General features: G+C 36.4%; 1 protein-coding gene and 1 long non-coding RNA gene across 2 annotated transcripts; both read left to right on the forward strand.

Annotated features, from left to right (window-relative positions):
• Positions 1 to 543: 543 nt before the first annotated feature.
• Positions 544 to 3,234, forward strand: LOC130427945 (uncharacterized). Its single transcript, XR_008907378.1, has 3 exons — positions 544 to 706; positions 1,523 to 1,569; positions 3,020 to 3,234. It is a non-coding gene; the product is annotated as an uncharacterized LOC130427945 (long non-coding RNA).
• A 3,791-nt stretch (positions 3,235 to 7,025) lies between these two features.
• marco (macrophage receptor with collagenous structure) lies at positions 7,026 to 15,187 on the forward strand. The gene is made up of 15 exons (XM_056755706.1): positions 7,026 to 7,194; positions 7,311 to 7,412; positions 8,549 to 8,655; positions 9,193 to 9,280; positions 9,396 to 9,440; positions 9,919 to 9,963; positions 10,063 to 10,161; positions 10,252 to 10,296; positions 10,394 to 10,465; positions 11,222 to 11,284; positions 12,180 to 12,275; positions 12,353 to 12,397; positions 13,668 to 13,712; positions 14,568 to 14,732; positions 14,823 to 15,187. Exons 1-15 carry the CDS (start codon positions 7,077 to 7,079, stop codon positions 14,951 to 14,953), a joined length of 1,266 nt encoding a protein of 421 aa, XP_056611684.1. The 5' UTR covers positions 7,026 to 7,076; the 3' UTR covers positions 14,954 to 15,187.
• Positions 15,188 to 21,220: the final 6,033 nt, after the last annotated feature.

A 21,220-nucleotide genomic window follows, 5' to 3' on the forward strand; every position in this document is an offset into this window, starting at 1 on the left:
CAAGGAAAGGTAAGTATGCTATGTATTATAATCATTTATGCCCAGAGACAGAGGATGCCTACCCGACGAACCAGTGCAATCTCAGACATCCTTTCCTCTATTCATATTCTTGACTGCTTCCCTCTGTATAAGGCATGGGAAATGTCTTACTGGGCAATTCAACTGTGCTGTATTGCGATTATAACAACTAGTCCTATTAAGCGAATCTATCAGGAGATTTTTTTCGCTCATATTTGCTCATATTTCTGATCCGAAATACAATCCTCAAAACTACTTATTCAAACTCCACAACATTTCTCAGCAGCGGAAGTTGTAGTGAATGGGAGAGTACCACAAATATTTTTTCCATTCCCATTTGCTCAAATAGCCAAAAATAGCCACAAAATAGGAAAAAATATAGAACTGAATAAAGTCAGCAGAGAGAATGAAATCAAGTTTACAGAAGCTGCATAAGAAACACCCCCACATTAGCATTAACTAGTTTTTTTTCTTGTAATTTGATACAAAGGCAGTATAATACCAAATATAATCTTATAAATTTACATTAATTTAAAAAATATAAATACATATGAAAAACTTTCAAGGATTAACGATGCTGATTACCGTGATAGTATGGGCGTGGTTTAAGAGAGCACACCACGTGCGTTTTCAAACAGCGGGACTAACGGACGGACGACTTCAGACTCAGAGCTACTTCGACATTCAGGTAAGCAAAGAGACATTTGCTGATTCAATGAAAAATACATTAATAACAATGTTGATAATCTTAGTTTTGCAGCAGTTACTATTGTTTTAATGAGGTTATGATTGGGTTAACCGTAGGATTGAATTATCTCGAAAACTGCGGCCGTTATTCACAGAGCTGTTAGCTATAGGCTAACGTTATTTACAACTAAGGAATACAGTTGAATGTCTTTGATAAATGTTTTTGCTAAGGCGATGTTTTCCCGAACATTTAGTTCACTCTTTTGATTTATCGAAATGTTTTTCGTTGGAACACTTTCTCGATATTCAAACCAAATTGGCTAAGAGCAACGTCGGTCCTGGAGGGCCGCATCAGAGTTTATAGCTCCAACCTTAATAAAACACACCCTAAAAAGCTCATCTGTGTATTCGGGATTAACGTTATTAACCCAGATAGCAAGACTTGTGTTTGATAAGGGTTGGATCGAGTTAAACTCAGCTAGCGCGGCCCTCAGTAGCGACGTTGCCTTCAGTGGGCTAAGATTAGATTCCCGGATGAACAAGCCGCGCAATTTTACCCAAAGAGTTAAAGTTAGTTCGACGTTTGATATTCATTAGACATTTAGGTCTTTGCGCGTATGATGTTTTCATATACGGTACTGAATCCATGTTTTTATGTTTAATATGATGTACTTAAATTAATTTAACTCTGCCACCGTTCCAGATAAAGTTATCAAACCAACTGTCAAATTATCAGAATATTATTCACTATAACGCATCAGGCTGGTTTTATTTTCAGATTAATTAATTTGTCTGTTTTTTCTCATTTCTTTGACAGTGGTAATTTCACAAAATATATCCTTCATGGAGTCTGACCGGGACTGGGTATGACCATTTTGTTCCCCTCTTTTAGTTTTTTTTTTATTTAAATTTTTTTTTATATTTAAATTCAATTATTTTCAATATTTGCCATGTTAAAAATGTCTTTAAAATAGTATTTTGCGCAAGGAAGGAAATTGAAACTCTTGTAAATAAATAATATTTTTAACGATACAATAGCAAGACTATTTTGATGCAGTAATGCTCAGTGTTTGAATATTAGTTGTAAATACAAATGAAGAGTTTGGTTTTAAATTTTCAAAAATCATGTTTTTTTATTATGTTTCATTGTGTTAATTAGCTGTATTTTTTGAGTTAGTATGTCTTAAATCAAAACAAACAAACTGCAGTTTGATTGATATCACTCAATTGGAATAAACAATAAAATTTTTTAAACATAACTTTATTTTGGAATTATTGTTATCTCATTTTGGAACATACTCTTCAAATACTAACTTAAAGGAACACCTGTCCATAACTCTGACTAATCATTAGTTCATAATACTTAAACAATAAAAAAAATATTCGCTCCTTTTTTTTATAAGATCTTCTGCATGAGCAACTACAGTGTTCCAGTTATTTTATACTAAATCTCGCCTCACTTAAAGGGGAAGTTCACCCAAAATTATACTTTGTGTGATTTTTTTTTTTTACTCACCCACATGACATTAAACATGTTTATACAACTTCCGGCATCTTTGGACTACAAATAAAGATATTTAGGTGACATCCGAGAAATTTCCAGGCCTCCTCATAGACATCATGGTGTCAGTTTTGCTAAGGTCCAGAAAAGTACTACAGACATCGTCAAATTGATCCACCCGTGCATTGTGGCTCAGTTGAAATTTTTTGAAGCGACGAGAATTCTTTATGTGCGAACAACACACCAAAATACAGATTTAATCGATACATTCTCCTCTGTCTTTTCAGTGTATTCACAAGAGCACTTCTTCATCTTCTTCTTCTTGGATGAGAGCACATTGACGCATGCGTATTAGGTTTGTGTGCCGAACAACGCATGGGGATTGCCCCTATTGTGCATTCTTACTCATAACACGGAAACGCAACTCTGTGTTTCTTCATGCAGAAGAAGTGCTCTTGTGAACGCATGGCATACACTGACATTCGTCAGACACTGACACAGTTTGGTTTGTTTTTCAAACATAAAGCATTCCTGTCGCTTCAAAAAAATTCAACTGAGCCACTATGCACGGGTGGACCAATTTAACAATGTATTTAGTACTTTGCTGGACTTTGGCCAAAACTGACACCATGATGTCTATGAGGAGGCCTGGAAGTCTCTCTGATGTCACCTAAATATCTTCATTTGTGCTCCAAAGAAGCCGGAAGTTCTCTAAACCTGTTTAACGTCATCTGGGTGAGTAAAAAAAATCACACAAAATTGATTTGTGGTTGAACTTCCACTTACAATACTGTTGTCTTTTTGTCGTTCCAGTATCTCCCGACATGCTCTGAAGCTTAGGTCCACTAAGATGTCCCGTTGATTGAAGCTGACATGGAGTCACAGTGACATCCTTAAAAACTGTTGTCATGTATAATACATCCCTGCATCTTAAAATATTTCTCTGCATCTTTAAATATTTGTTTTTTTAATTTTTGTCTATGTTTTAGATTTAAGTGTTTAAGCTGTTTTTGCCATGTCTACCTTTTTTTATGAATGTTCTAAATATTTTGAATAATTTCAATCCATTTAAAAATCTTAAAGTTCTTAATTTTGTTTTGTTTCGATTGTTTTTCATGTTTTATATTGATGTGAACTGGAAATACTGTTTGATCTGCAAGTTAATTATATTATAAACTGAATATAACTAAAATATAAAGTATACATTTAATTGATTCTTTGTACATGTCATTGATTTTGTATCCATACTATCTATACATTTGACCCATACAATGTATTGTTTGCTGTTGCTACAAAGAACCGGAATAGTATTTTTAGTTTCCTAATGTTTTATATAACGTTCTTAGAACATTTTTATAACAAGAGACTGGAACGTTCTTAAAAGATTTTAATAACTTTCTTATAACCAAACAATAACGTTAATACAATGTTTTAAAACTGGTAGTTTTGAATGTTCAAACATAAACGTTTTTAAAACTTTATGGAAAACGTTCTTAGAATATTAATATAATGGCAAATGGAACGTTTTAATAACATTTTAAAAAACGTTCTTGGAACATTACTATAATGGAAAATGGAACGTTTTAAAAACGTTCTTAGAACATTTTTATAATGGCAAATGGAATGTTTTTATAACGTGTTTAAAAACGTTCTTAGAACATTAATATAACAACAAATGGAACCGTTCTAAAAACGTTTAGAATAACGTTCTTATAACCAAACAATAACGTTAATACAACGTCTAAAAAACTGGACGTTTTGAACGTTCTTAGAACGTTAAAACATAAACGTTTTTAAAACTTAATGTGAACGTTAGGAAAACGTTCTTAGAACATTCATATAATGGCAAATGGAACGTTTTAAAAACATTCTTAGAACATTGTTATAATGGCAAATGGAATGTTTTTATAACGTTTTTAAAAACGTTCTTAGAACATTAATAAAACAACAAATGGAACCGTTCTAAAAACGTTTTAAATAACGTTCTTATAACCAAACAATAACGTTAATACAACGTCTAAAAAACTGGACGTTTTGAACGTTCTTAGAACGTTAAAACATAAACGTTTTTAAAACTTAATGTGAACGTTAGGAAAACGTTCTTAGAACATTCATAGAATGGCAAATGGAACGTTTTAAAAACGTTCTTAGAACATTGTTATAATGGCAAATGGAACCGTTCTAAAAACGTTTTGAATAACGTTCTTAGAACATTAATATAACAACAAATGGAACCGTTCTAAAAACGTTTTGAATAACGTTCTTAGAACATTAATATAACAACAAATGGAACCGTTCTAAAAACGTTTTGAATAACGTTCTTATAACCAAACAATAACGTTAATACAACGTCTAAAAAACTGGACGTTTTGAACGTTCTTAGAACGTTAAAACATAAACGTTTTTAAAACTTAATGTGAACGTTAGGAAAACGTTCTTAGAACATTCATATAATGGCAAATGGAACGTTTTAAAAACGTTCTTAGAACATTGTTATAATGGCAAATGGAATGTTTTTATAACGTTTTTAAAAACGTTCTTCGAACATTAATATAACAACAAATGGAACCGTTCTAAAAACGTTTTGAATAACGTTCTTATAACCAAACAATAACGTTAATACAACGTCTAAAAAACTGGACGTTTTGAACGTTCTAAGAACGTTAGAACATAAACGTTTTTAAAACTTAATTGAAACGTTACAGGAACGTTTTTATAACGTAAAATTGTCAGCTGGGTAGCTTGACACAAGTGTCTTGCAGCGATCTACGGGTATCTTCGCCCATTCATCATGGGCAAAAACCTCCAGTTCAGTCACATTCTTAGGCTTGCGCACTGCAACTGCTTTCTTTAAGTCCCACCAGAGTATCTCAATCGGATTTAAGTCTGGTGACTGCGATGGCCACTTCAAAATGTTCCAGCCTTTAATCTGCAACCATCCTCGAGTGGACTTGGAGGTATGCTTGGGATCATTGTCCTGTTGAAAGGTCCAACGTCTTCCAAGCCTCAGGTTTGTGAAAGACTGCATCACATTGTCATCCAATATCTCCTGGTACTGAAGAGAATTCATGGTACCTTTCACACGCTGAAGCTTCCCAGTACCTGCAGAAGCAAAACAGCCCCAAAGCATGATTGACCCCCCGCCATGCTTCACAGTAGGCAAGGTGTTCTTTTCTTCATAGGCCTTGTTCTTCCTCCTCCAAACATAGCGTTGATCCATGGGCCCAAACAGTTCTAATTGTGTTTCATCAGTCCACAGAACACTATCCCAAAACTTCTGTGGTTTGTCCACATGACTTTTGGCATACTGCAGTCGACTCTTCTTATTCTTTGGGGACAGCAAGGGGGTGCGCCTGGGAGTTCTGGCATGGAGGCCTTCATTACGCAGGGTGCGCCGTATTGTCTGAGCAGAAACTTCAGTACCCACATCTGACAAATCTTTTCTCAGTTCCTCAGCAGTCACACGGGGACTTTTCTCCACTCTACGCTTCAGGTAGCGCACAGCAGTCGAAGTCAGCATCTTCTTTCTGCCACGACCAGGTAGCGTTTCAACAGTGCCCCTTGCCTTGAATTTGCGAATGATGCTTCCTATGGTGTCTCTTGGTATGTTTAACATCTTTGCAATCTTCTTATAGCCATTGCCCTTCCTGTGAAGAGTAATCACCTGTTCTCTTGTCTTCCTGGACCATTCTCTTGACCTCACCATGTTTGTAACCACACCAGTAAATGTCTAGAAGGAGCTGAGTATCACAGTCGATTTAAAGCTGCCTAATTGGTGCTTATTAGGCTTTATTGCTCCTCCCTGATATCCACAGGTGTTTTCAATACCTGATTGAAAACACTTCATTGAACCTCTGTTCTTCAGAGTGGTAGTCTTTAAGGGGTTGAATAATTATGTCAATGAAGAATTCACAAAAGAAACATTTACTACTGTATTACAAAACTAATTGATGTCATTTTAGTTGCATATGGTTCTTTAAGAAGTCCTTGTAGGATTTCATTCTGAATACAATTACAAATGTACACTAAATTCCCTAAAACCATTTACAGCATTGGGGGTTGAATAATTTTGAACACAACTGTATTTGTGTTGTTAAGATCAATCAATTACAGATAATTTCTAAACATGTTTGTCTTTTGGAGATTGCGAGAAGGTTATTTGTGCTTCAATCACTTCCCTTTTGAATTGTTGCAAACTCTTGTATTTCCTCAATCATCTCTTACACTCACACAGCTGCAGGACCACCAGGTCAAAGACATATGACCGGTCACATTTCCCCATTTTATCATCCAGTTCGACATGTTCTTGATTGTTTTAAAAGCCCTTAATGATCCTGAGCCATCCTCCTCTTTCATCCAGAAGAGCATCTCTGTCTCATTCCTGCTTTAAAACCAAGGGTCACTTCAACTGTCACTGGACACCTGCCTTGTACGTTCCGGCATTTGATGTTAACTTTATGTTTATTTTATTCCCTTGTTTCTTTGCTTTTGTTCAGTTTTTATTTAACTTGTGCTTAATCATTGCAGCACTTTGGTCAGCTTTGCTGTGTTTGATTAATCCATCAATCAATCATCCAATCATCTTTCAGTTCCAGAAGGATACATATACATTATAAGTGAAAGTGCAGATAATTAAATTGTCAATGATTTCTTCTGATATTGTAATATTGGTGGATTTTTTAGTTTAGTTTTTAGGGTGCTTGTGTTGTTTACAGTTTAATGCCAGCTTCCTTTTTCTTACTAACCGATACTCGTTCATTGAATCAGATGACTGTGATGTTCTGATGCGTCAGCACATGTTTATCCTTCTTCTCTTTAGTCTTTAAGTGTCCGGCTGTGTGTGTGCGGATCAGTATGAGCTGAGGAACAGATGGAGACAAAAGTGGATGAACTTGAAGGAAAGGACACTGTGTTCAGTCAGGAAAACCCAGTGTATGATAGCAACATGAAGCTTTATCAGCCTGACCGTTACCACTTCCAGCACAGTGGTGAGGATTCAAACAATACAATGTCACATCATTCTACTGTATATTCTTCATTGACGTACATGACTGCAGAAATGACTGAATTCTTGAGAGTTTAGTGATGTGAGTGTGTGTTATAGAGGTGAGATGTGACAAATCAGCCGGTCGACAGCGATGTGTTCCTGTGGTCATTCTCGTCTTACTGCTCCTCTTAGCATTCAACTGTGTGCTGGCTTATAAAGGTGAGACACAACACAAATACTGCACACACTGTCACTTCAACATGCATCAGAAGAACAACATAGCAAAGCATCTGGCATTTATGTTACATTCATGATTTTTTACTTAAGTCCCTGTGCATTTTTTCATACAGTTTTCTTACACGTTATGACATTTAAACCCTTGCTCTTGGCATTAATAGTGCCATGTTCTGCTGGTTACAGCTTAAATTAATATATTTTAAAGGAAACACAAGCACAAATTTTTGGTTCGAAATAACAATAGACAGACTGATCAAACTGAACAAAAAAACACGTTCTGGGGAATACTGAATAAAAATGATATTTTTGTGCAAAAAAATACTAATAATGTGTAAGGGCTAATTTTATATGTTTTTTATTACAAGCTTTGACTCAGACCTTACAGTGTAGAGTTAACTGACACACATTGTTACTAAATTTAGACAATTTAGCATCAATAATATGAGGAGTTTGGGTCCAAAACAAGATAACTTTTGTAAAATCATGAATTGTGCATTCCAATTAATATCAGTCAATCTGAAGTTGGTTTGTTTTAAAATAAGCCATAATAACTCAAAAAATACAACTAACTAGCACAATAAAAACATGATAAAAGCTTGATTTTTACATGATTTTTGAAACTATTTCAAAACAATCTCGTTTTGAAACTAAACTCTTCATATATAATGTACGTTTATAGACCTATGATATATAAAAACTGTTATATTATATCTTTATTTTCATTTTTGTCTAATGATGAGTTGCTGTCACTCACTTTAGCAACTAAATGTTATGTTATGTGGTAACTCTGTGAACGATCAAAACAGCTTGAACTACATTATGTCTTTTCTTGTCAAGGGGAGAGTTAATTGTCTTTAGTCAAACCTGAACAAGCCATTTCAAAAACAAAAACAATGATTTTATCTATTTGAAGTAAATGTCACAGGCCTTTCTTTTTTTTTCAGTGAACCTGAAAGAAACTACAATCAGATGTCTACTAAAATCACTTTGGATTGATTTAGATTATCCGTACATGATTTAAAAGATCTTTTGTAATTTTGAGATTATCCAAAGATTTTACAGTCATTGAGTTTAATGCCATTTATTTTATTCTTGATATTTTGTTGTGATGCGTGTAGTTTTCACTCTGGAGTCTTGGGTTCATACTCACTGTACATCAGCTGATCACATGAACACTGAGAGAAGAATCTTTGATGAAGGACTGAGCACGTCCAATTCTGATAAGGTACACACACACACACACACACACACACACACACACACACACTGGTATACAAGCACAAACGTGCATGTTTGCCAATGCAAGTTTGAAATGCATTTACAGAATGCATGTAAAAAAGAATGTACAGTTGTGGGAGATGAAACAGAAATGGGACGCTGATGGAGAAACAAGGGGGTGGAGCTAAACGAACGACAGGAAGGAGAGGACCCTGACACACATTTTTCCATAAAGTACAAATCAGCACAAAGTTTGGCACATGCTTTTTTGGGCATTACTGTAAATAATGTCACAAATACCAGTTAACTGACGAGCACAAATCCCATTATTTGGTGTCAGAAAAGATGACTCCTACAAACTCATATGGAATAAGTTGTTAATGTGTGTTATTTAGGATATCTCACACTATAATCTAAGCTCAGTATTCCCCTCCTGCATTCGGTGTCCTCGTTGTGTTTACTGTAAGGAGTGTTGTGTGCCTGTTCTTCTCTCTTTGTTACTTTGCGAGAGTTTAACCATATCATTATTGTGTGTGTTTTACAGCAGTGTCTGTCTGATCTGTGTGGAGAGGACGGGACTCTACACAAATTACAGAATCAACTCGATCACTTCAATCTCACTGCACAAAGACGTAAACACACACAAACACAACAATAACACATTCTGAATTAATGTGATGTGTATTGTGGCTAAAGGATTAGAACGGATTTATAATTGTGTTGTGTGTATTTCTCTGTATTTCACAGCCATAATTTGTCCTCCTGGTGTACGTGGTATTCCTGGACAACCCGGTGAGGTTACTGCACTTTCAAATTCTTTCTTTTACATGAACTCACCTGCTCGTGTTTCTTTCATTCTTTTAACATTAAGTGCAATCAAACTTGTTTACAGTGTCAAATGTTTGATCCTGGTGATGACACAAAACATGGAACACATCAATAATGCAATGCTCATTTGTAAACATAATTAAAAATGTTAACACCTGAAATCCAAGAGAGAGAAGTGAATGTATCAAAACACTTGTTTGAAAGGTGGTGTGAATCACACAATGTTGTGGGCCGTGTGATGAAGATTAGAAGGTGCTGCTGCTGCATCATGAGTGAATGAACATCACTGAACAATGTCCTCGAATAGCTACAAACTGCTTTATTTTTATGGGTTTTACTCAGGGTTCAGACGAGTCACACTTTTATCTCACATGAACTGAGAGTAAATATGTATTTTTGTTTGAGCAGTCAGCATTTATCCGCTGTTTCTGTTGTTTATCAGGTTTGCAAGGGATACCAGGACCAAAGGGAGACATTGGCTCACCAGGTCAGTGTGTGTGTTGATGTTTCAGCTGGTGAAATGAGAATCCTGCTCAGGATGCATCAGAAATCTCTACACATGTGTGTGTCTCTCTGTGTCTCTCAGGGCACACAGGTGAGCCTGGAACTCCAGGTGAGAAAGGAGAGCAAGGCGAGGCGGGTGCGGTGGGTCAAAGTGTGGCAGTTGGCATCCCGGGTATTCCTGGTAAATGGCCCTTGACTATACGTCCGTAACTCATGAATGCACCAGAGTGTTACAGTACATCACTACACATGTGACACTTTCTCCCGACAGGTCCTCCAGGTTACAACGGAAGTCAAGGAGAGCCAGGAGCACCAGGTACATCATTCATCACGTTGAAAAACGAAGAAGCGTGTGTTTATGTTTATTTCTGCTCTGATGGATTTTTGTTTGCTTCTGTCTCCATGTATTCAAGGTGCTGACGGTCGTCCGGGTTCTGATGGAAGGAACGGGTTCCCGGGACTTCAAGGGATTCCTGGACACCCTGGTATATTCAGATTGAACAATAAACTGAAGCGTTAGAACAGATTTGTCCTGAGATTATGATAACATAGTGTGAACAATTGTGGACTTTTGTACAATATATAAACTGAAAACTTGACATACACTGTCTGAATTATTAACATACATTGAAAATATTGATCTTTATGGTACTGGTCGACACATTTTGGGTTACTTTTTACTCAACTTTACTTAACTTGACTTTAGTTAATTTCACACAAAATCAACACAAAATATGAAAAAATAACACAAATACTGTAATAATTACAAATCATTTTTAACACATGCTTTTTGAGAGTGCAGAAAACAAAACCCCAAAACAGCACATTTTGTTTATTAATATGACCTCACGTATTGTAAACTGTAAAGCAGATTTATTTGTAGGTAAATAATTTTTAAGGTCAAGGTGACTGCGTTAGGCCCATTTTCCGTCTTTTTCACCAGCATATATGTTATTTTAAATGTAGGCGCGTGCAAATTGGGGGCGACACGCATGATGTGCAGCGTGTACATATTTCTAGACGCAGCGTTGCCGCATCACGCGTACATCGGGTCATTTGAAGAGAGAAAGAGGTGCTGTTCATGTTTTCCGCACGGTTTACGACACCAAATGGGAATCAGGCCTTAACAGTTTTAAGGGCTGTTAAGTGGAAATCACCGACCAATAAGAATCCAGAAAGACCTTTACATTTATTTTGAGAATCAATAACATTTTTCCACTTTCAATCTCCATTTCTTTCAGGTCCTAAAGGAGATGTCGGGTCTCGGGGTGAGCTTGGGGAAAAGGGACCTCCTGGAGCTAGAGGTAAAAATGCTGGTGCCTTTGAAGCTCAATATCTCAGAACCTTATCATTCCAAGTTGTTCAATTCCATTTGACCTGGTAAATAATAACAGTTTGTTCTTAAAAACAAAGGCCTATAACGTATGCCACTTAAATAAAAATGTTGAATAATTTGTCACAGAATATGCAAATTACTGAACAGAACTGGTTAACTACCATAGTATGATGCATCATTGGGGAAATGAACAACATAGTCATGACTGTTTCCCGAATCCGTTGTACCTCTGTAGGAGATCAATTGTTTGAACCAAGTTGGTTCAGCAGTCTAGTTGATGACGCCACACAGCTGGTGGAGTCATGACGTTTACTAATAAATACCTTCAGAACACATAAATGTCAAATTCTTGCTGTGAATAACATACATTGCACGACTACTTTTCTAGAGCACGCAGGTCAAATCCATGCGCACTTTTAAGATAATAGCCCTTCTATTTTCCAGACAAACTAAAATATGTAAAATGAAATGTGTTTATCTTAATAATGATGAATATAGAGTTGCTTACTTTGCTGAAAAGCTTGATGTCTGTAAGTGTACATGTCCTAATATCAAGGAAATGTGCTTCTAACTGCAGCTCTAGACCTGTAGTTCCAACCACGCAACTTAGCGATGCTGCTTACAATTGATCGTTGGAACGATGGTTTTGGGAACCATTAAATCGTTGAATTATTCTGGAATGACTGAACTTGCGTCCATAGATGGCTAACGATTCTTTTGGGAAACGCACCCCTATTTGAAAGTTATGAATTGTTTAATTTTCAGTCGATATCTGAATTAAGGCTGAGTGGATTTGCATCTTGTTTTCTTGAGCCATTGTTTTCAGGTCATTTTCTTAGCGTTTGGGTTTGTGGGTCTTTTAGGGCCTCCGGGGGAAATGGGAGCAAAAGGATTTCAAGGACTACCAGGACAAAAAGGTTCTCCTGGACCAAAGGGAGACACCGGCACTGGCAGACCGGGTGAGAGTGCTAAAGACACATGGAAATTGATGTGATAAATGCCATATTCTACATGATTACCTTGCTGCTTTTTTCAGGTATTCAAGGACTTCCGGGCCCGAAGGGAGATGCAGGCTTTCCAGGTAAATAAACATATGCAAATAAGCAAATGCAAATAATGCACAGTTGATTTGGTTCAGTCCACACATGTGAGTTTGTTGAGGGGGTTGCTGCTGTTCCTGGACTCAATGGCAACAAAGGAGATCCGGGAGAGTTCCGAATTTTACACATTAAAAGTGTCTGAATGTGTTACTGAATACAAAAATTTGACATCTGATAATAACTGATGTGCTTTATGTTTGCCATTACGGGACATTTTTCTTTAGTTGACACAGGTGCTAATGCAGAGTAACACAATCTCACAAAAATCTCACTATTTCAATATCATTCATAAGCAGGGCTGCGAAGGTTCCTTTTCAAATGTTTTTCACTACAGTTTACAAAATACAGGTTTTAAAAGTAATCTGTAATCAAATTTTTTGTTAGATTACACAAATTTTGAAATTTAATCGAATGCCTGTAAGGTACATAACACAAAGGGATCATCATACAGCAGACTGAACTTTCCTGTTTGTTATTTTAAACAACATCCATTTTAAAGTTTTCCCTCATTAGACATATACCACAATTTTAAGAAAAGAAGTAAAAATTATGAGTTATAAACTCACAATCGTGAGAAAAAGTCAATAAACTAAACATGACTTAAGAAACTCAAAAACAACTATCACACTTATTCAGGACAGTATACTAAATTAAATTACCATGCATTTTCTATGAATTCACCCAGATCCCTCATATTTTGTTAAAATTATTCAAATTTAGCATTTTCAGCTAGGGATGTGAATCGTATGGGCAGAACCGTAGTTTAGGATGCTTTTGCAGATCGCTAGAGTTAGAGAATCACAGATTGTTGGTTACAATAATTGCTTGTTACGGATTATATTAATGTTTAAATGAAATAAATGACAATAACATTCAAAGTAATCACTTTGGTCATCTAAAATACTTTTAGAATGTAACTGTCATGTGATTACCACCCATTGTAAGGAAATACAGTTACTAAAATATTGTATTTTCAATACATGACCAAGATACATGTATTTCATTCCTCCCCATCCCTGTTCACAAGGCTTTCTGATTTCATCCCAGGTGACAGTTCAGTTTGGGGGTTGGGCGTCATTATTGTTTTTAAATAATCATACATTTTTTTGGCATCATTAAAAACTATTAAAACTTCTTTTTTTCCTTTTATTTATTTGAAAAATAAATTGATGCACACATGGATCCGTAGATCCGTGTCTAAAGAGTTTATGTTTTCGTTTAGTAAGTTGTTGACTGTTGTGTTTTGGACAGGTCAGAAGGGTCAGAAGGGTGATGCAGTTGCTGACAACAGAGCAGGTAAATCAATAAAACCTCTTCCATCCTCTTATGCATAATATATATATATATATATATAATTAACATTATCAAGTTCCTGTTTTTAACAGAAAACAAAAAAAATCTTAAGAGAAAAATCCACAAGTTTTGGTTGTTAAGATTTTAATTACTTTGTTAATTGAACAAATTAAAGTAACTTATTTATTTGTGTTGAGACCTCGCCAGTTGATCTGTAGTTCCCAGCGTGCTTTGTTTAGGAGATTAATTATCAAGATTAGCTGTCAATGTCTCGAAGTGTTGCTCAATAAAAGAAAGACTTGTTCATGTTTTGTGGTGATTTATCTTTGAGATTTAGGTGAGTTTGGTGTTTTTTTTAACTTGTTAAAATCTTTTTAAGTTGTTAGCGTTGTTCAGAAGACCGGTGCTTGGGCCTCGGCTGAGGGAGTCATGAAGTGTGTTATTTCACTTATTGAGCAGTAACTGTGCTAATGCCAGCCAGTACAGAGACCACCAGTCTCTTCTCACTTGACCATCTATGTTGTAAAAAATATATATATTTTAATATGAAAGTAAGTGATCTGTGAATTTTGAGTTTGACGGATGTTTTGGTTTGGCGTAATTTTTTTGTTTACTAAAGTAACATTGACTTTAAGATTTTATGAAAAAAATGAATCTGTTTAATATGTAAAATTTACCTCATTCTGGTTGGTAAGTTGTACATGAAATATAGCAGCTAATTGGACCTAAAAATTTCGTGCAAATTGCTATGCAGATTTTATTTAGTAAATTCTATAAGTAATTATTTTCCGTATATATAAGTTGCTTAAACTGCATGTGTGTGAATTGTCATCACGTGTTTGTGCGTGTGTTATATAGCTGTGGTGCGTTTAATTGGATCACCCACTCGTGGAAGACTGGAGGTGTCGCATCAGGGTGTCTGGGGAACGGTGTGTGATGATCACTTTGACAGCGTGGATGCGACGGTGGCGTGTAAGATGCTGGGCTTCCAGAGGTCAAATCAGGTGTTCACAGCCAGCGGAGGTGCTGTATCTGTCCACACACAATACATTACATCACACTTCACCAAACCTTCAATATCTCTTAGACGTATCTGCTGTGTGTCTGCTGCAGGAAGTGGAAGGATCTGGCTGGATGAGTTGAAATGTATCGGTCAGGAGAAGAGCATCTTTGACTGTCCACACACCGGAATAGGAGTCAATAACTGTAATCACAACGAGGATGTGGGTATAAGTTGTGCTTGAGTCAAGAAAATAACGCTTCTGTGACTGAAAAAAAGACATTGGGTGTTAGACATCTGGCAACCAATATGTGTTCTGACTAACAGATCAATATCTTTTGCATTTTTTTTAAGAAATATTATTCATCTGATGGCATTCGTTTGGTTAAGGTGTATAGAATGTTCACTGTAGATCCAACTTTCTATTCTGTACTGTTCACATAAACAATACATTTATAATAAAGACTTTTCGATCTGATTGCAAATGTCTCCATCACATATGTCTGTGTCGCTCGTGATTCTTCTTTCTTCAGAATGTAATGGATAATTGTCATTCAGAGGGCTACACTTCTCCCGTTCTCATCTCCAGGGACCCCGTCTCTCTCTCTCTGTCTCTGTCTGTCTTGCTGTCTGTCTGGCCCCTCATTAGCTGGAGACCCCATAAGTAAAGGAAAGGTGGATCAGGCGGTAGGTCACATTAATAAATAAATGATGCAGTTGGTGACAGACATAATAATGAGAGAGCAGCATTCCTAAAGATTCTCTCATTACATCTCCTCAATATTAACTTCTTTACAGACAACGTTAAGGCTAGTCTCAGACTAAAATGAATATTTGAGCTGTCATAACTGAATATAACTTGCCCTGAAATATCATTTAATATGTCAGTGCCATTGTTTTGTCTCAAGATGCACACCAGTAATGATTTATTTTAAAACATTTTTGAAAAGTGATTTAGAGGAGGGATGTAAAATTTCTCATAGCCGTTGTTGATGTTAAAGCACCAAAACAGACACAGCCCTACCCCCATCTTTCGCTTTCCTCATCGCTCGGCTCGACTAATGTCCACCCTGTGCACTGTGCACCTTACTGCTGATTGGCTACAAGGTTGTTTTGGTACTCGCCGATTTTGTCTAAACAAATGTAATTTGGAAATCGGACATCTTTTATTATCCTAATTTAACTAAGCCATAGTCCTGTCTTAACCTGAGCCTTGTCTGTGAAACCGGGCCTGAATGTCTTCCTTGATTTAATGTCATTGAAGCATCATTACCAGCACATGACATGACACATAAAAGAGACGCCTGTCATCCATCTGCAGGAAACATCATCAATGTGTGGCCGACAGAGAGAGCTTTAAAATACATAATGTTGTTTTTTTTATATATTTGTGTAATGTCGATATGTTGTGTATGCAAATGTGTTACTGGTCTGGTGAGAGACAAATTTCAAGCTGGGTTGATAATAAAGATGTATTGTATTGTATCGTATCCTACTCACATGACGAGCATTTGTATTTCACCACTGCCCATAAAAGTCCATCATGCATTTATTTCGGTCATCAATTTGTTTGAATAAATCAAGCTGCACATGATGTTAAATGAGCTGAAATGAGCAGGACAAGTTTAGAATGTAAGAGCAATGAATCTGTAGTAGATAATGTTTATTTAGTTTGTATGAGTTTATATTCATGTTTGTGCCGCTGCTGTATACTAATGCATCATTAACAAACTGACACAAGTAAACTATTTAACTTAACAAATATGTAGTTTACATTCAGTATTATTATAACCATGAATCACCTGGAGATATCAAAACCTTTGTCAGGGTTAAATAAATGCTCTAACAGATACATGAGAGGGTTTGTATTTTAGATCCTATGTTGATATAGAGTTTTAATGTACAAACATCGGAACAAAGGATACGTGCTAATACTACATTTTGGTCACACTGAAACATTTCAACTGAATGTATATACAGTCAATTCTGCAAATAAAACACAAACAAAGAAAACACATTTTTATTTACCCTTAAAACTTTTGTAACTGGAATCAGAAGTCATTTTATTAGTTTTGCAATATTTTCTAGAGATCAGAGAAGAAGGAAGTACAAGTGCTGAGGTTTCAACAATAGTTTCGGATGTCTTTGAAAGTGGTTTATATGATGATGCATTTTGGGGTAAAATGTGCTGATCCGTACGTCAGTCCAGAATTTCCAAATTCAGAAAGCTAGAGTCAGTGTATTTCCTGTATCCTTCTATCTATAGATCCTTTACAGGACAAATGTTGCAGCATTGGTTTCACTCAAAGTATGTTTCTACATAAACACGAGTGGAATAAGAACATATTGGGTTAAATAAAGTATTAAGGTTTTCTTTAAATAAATGTCTTCAACATGACAGATTTGTGCTGAGATGGGTTCAAACAACTTTAGCCTCAACATGCTTTTGTAGAAGTTGCAGCAATAAATCTATATATATATTAATTATACACGCATAAATACTTCTGCAGGCATCTATGCGTTATTCTCATTATTCATGTAGGGAAAGTTTTCTCAAGAAAGATTCCACTGTGTGTAAGAGTACACAAGCTTTTGTTAGGAATGACATCACACATATAGACCCAAGAAATGATTTACTAAATGTATTAAAGTCTAAATCTAAATCACTTTGGTACATCAGTGTTCAACAGTAAGTTGATCCTGAATTAAACCAGTGCTACACCATGAATAATGACATAGTAGAGTTCATGCCACATGAAGAATGACCCTTTAGCTGTTTGTGGTTTTAAATATACTGACTTTTTTACTTTTTATTATTAAGTGTAAAATAATTTGTAAGCACTGACATCTCGAACATGTTGGAATCAGATTTACAGTTTTTCTCAAATGCTAAAACACATTTCAAAAACGTTTCCTCCATGTTCCCCAATGTCTAAACATAACACCATTTTCTAAAGCTACATAAACACAACCACATCACTTCAAAACTCAAACTTTCACACCAAAAGAGCAGCTCGAAGCTTTCAAAAATGTAAACATTATACACATCATTACACACTACAGCAAAACAATTGAAAACACAATGCTCAATTTGTGAGAAGGTTCTTTGTTTCATAACTGCCAATGCATATTTTTTGAAACTTTACAGTAATGGATCTTCTAAGATCTCTGCAGAGGATTAGGCATTTAGATTTGTGAGTTTCATATGAAGAGTATAAATCTATAGTAAATTCTGCATGTACACTACTGTAACACAACTCAATGCAAAAACAGAATCTATTGCGCACAACAGTACTCTTGAAAACATGATCAGGGTGTGAAGTTTTTTTATTTACTTTATTCACACCACACACACACACCACTATCACTGTTGCCCCAAGCACCTCCAAACCCATGGCTGCACAAAGAGTTATATTACCGCCCCCCCCCCCCGTTGGCCAGGAACCTCAGTGATGGCTCTTTGGCCAATGATGTTATGGCCTCTTTGCCTTCGTTTCTGCAGGTTGAAGCCAGCCTCATCCAGGAAGAGGTACTCAACAGTCAATCACGTATCACAGTATTGTCCAGAAGTAATGTAGGCCACTGAGCAACACAGTATGTCCACTAACTGTACTGTGAACATGGATGTAAACTTACTTGCACATACTCGTAACGTAGGTCTTTGTGTTGAGTAGAGTTGCGCTCAAAGGGAATCCTGTAGACCTGTTTTATCCGCATCTTTTGGTGACGGAGAACTCTGTCTATTTTGGCCAAGCTGACATCATCAATGCTCTCAAAGTTGACATTTTCGGCAATGACTGTCTCTGATCTCCAGGAGTCTGATGAGGTTGTTCTCACGAACCATATCCACAATGAGGGTTTCTTGTTCCGCTGTAAATATGGCAACCCTCCCACCTCTATATGGCATTCTTTCAACTCTAAAGAAATAAACATGTGCTGTCAATTGACATGTTTTACAATACAGTAACAACTGATTTGAAACCAATAGACTACTTTCACAGGCTTGTAAAATTGTGTTGTGACAAAGAAAGCAATAGACTACAATACCTGTTGTGTTTTATGCCGTGATAATGGTGGCCACGGTGAACCTACTCAGGTTTGGACGGACTCTTAGTCCTCCTTCAGCCATTGTCATGCCATGGACAATGACATGGTCAATGACTGTTGCTCGCATCTCGTCCGTAATGATGGTGCGAGGTTGTATTGCTCTCCCTCCTGGACCTCCTCCTCTCCCATGTTGGCCTGCTCCTCTTCTTCCATGGCCAGCTCTTCTCCCACCTCTAACTCGAATTCCTCTTGCCCTGACTCCATCCATTGTTTTTGTTTGGAATCTTCAGCAAACTGTGCACTCTGAACTTGCTTTTATACATGTGGTCACAGCATTAGCAACAAGTGTCTTCAATTTTGAGGCGTTGTGTGTAATGAATGACGCCAGGTGTGTTCATTGTGTTCAAATATTGCTGACTGTGGCAAGCATTTAGCATCACATGAGCCTTCATTTGAGAATATGACTAGAGTTCTTTTGCAACTTGTGTTTTAGCAAGGGAAAATGTGTTAAGATTTATGAGAACTGAGGATTGTGTTTTGTGAATTGTGTCTTCATGTGAAATGTGTTTATGATATTGGTAAATGATGGCTAGATTTAGTAAATGTGTTTAGACAACTGGTCATTTGGTTTAGAGGATTGCCTTTTGTGTTTTAGCATTTGAGAAAAACTGTAACCCCTAAAATCAGCAAAAGCAAATGTGAAAGTCTGCAGTTTTTCTGAATGAGTTACTGAGAGGTGAACAGCGCCATCCAGCGTTCATTATTACATCAGCCTGCTGCTTACAGCCTCACTATATAACGTTCAGCCACTGTAAGATTTGTGGTAAGTTTAATTCAAATATTCTCCGCAAAAAAAACATAAAGCTAATACTATAGTAAACAATAGTTCATTTTGGTTGTAAATAAAATATATAAATACAAGAACTTATAAATTTGAATTGAACAACTACTTCATTAAACGTTTTATTAACATTGTATTCGAATAAAACAAACTTATTTTCCTCTCTTACCAGGCGCACAGGGCAGTCGTGGCATAATTTTATATGGAGAGTCGGACTCATGACCAGAAGGTTGAAATTTGGACGCATCAATGTGACAATTTTGAACGTGACTTTTTGTTCCGTGTGAACGTGAACGTTTCTTTCGTCTTAACACGAAGTTTTTGGGCGTGTTATTTGAAGACACGATCGTCTGTATCGCCATAACGCGATCTTTTTGTGCCGTGTTTTGTTTAAATGAACGTTTTTGTCGTGTCAACAGGTCATTTTTAGCGTGTAATATTATGACTCTTATTTAGAAACGTGACATACTAATCTTTCTGTTTTAGTTGAACTGCTGACAATTTGAGGTCAATAAATAAATTCAAATCACTAATTATATATCGCTGTTATTTAATTGCTTCTTTTGTGCCATACATTTATATTCTATCCTGTGTTGTATGGTGTATAACTTACATATGTTTACGTTTTTATATACAACTTAAAGGTCACTGCACACACATATTACAGCCTATAACATCACTTATGTCTTATATACATTTTAAAACAGAATTTTAAAGAAGATATTTATCAAATAAAATGTATTTATTGAAAAGGGTTTAAACTATGTTTTTCATGCTTCAATGTAACCATTATGTCCAAAATGCACATATTTTGATAAGGGAGCAATTAAAGGCATGGTTAGAATACCAAAGGACATTAAAGAGACCTTTGTACTGACTCAAGCAGAGATAAACAGCCCTAAAAGGACAACCTTTCCAGGCATTATCTTAAAAACGTCCAGCTTCTTCAATCATGAACAGCACTGTGGCAGCAGTGGAGTCATTCAGGTTCCTGGGCACCATCATCTCTCAGGTCCTGAAGTGGGACAATCACATTGGCTCCATTGCTAAAAAAGCCCAGCAGGGGATGTACTTCTTACATCAGCTGAAGAAGTTCAACCTACCACAAACTCTGTTAAAACAGTTTTACTCAGCAGTCATAGAGTCTGTTCTCTGCACATCCATCACTGTCTGGTTTGGCTCAGCCACAAAGTCAGACATCAGAAGACTACAGAGGACGGTTCTGACTGGTGAGAAGATCATTGGTGCTCCCCTGCCCACCCTCCAAGAACTGTATACATCCTGAGTGAGGAAAGGGCTCAGAAAATCACCCTGGACCTCTCACATCCCAGCCATCATCTCTTCACAATGCTGCCATCTGGTCGGCACTACAGAGCACTGAGCACCAAAACAACCAGACACTAAAACTGCTTCTTCCCTCACGCCATCTACCTCTTGAACAGTTTAATGTTTTATACCCCCGTGCAATTAATAACTCTGTGCAATAATACTTAAGTGCAATATTAATTATATCATGCAGATAATACACTTTCTATTTTAATACAACTTTTTATGTAAATTATATTGAATTCTGCTGTACATAGCACATACCTTGTATAACAATAGTCGATTCTTAGTTTTTAC

This window comes from Triplophysa dalaica, chromosome 8 (genome assembly GCF_015846415.1).
Source record: "Triplophysa dalaica isolate WHDGS20190420 chromosome 8, ASM1584641v1, whole genome shotgun sequence".
NCBI lineage: Eukaryota > Metazoa > Chordata > Actinopteri > Cypriniformes > Nemacheilidae > Triplophysa > Triplophysa dalaica.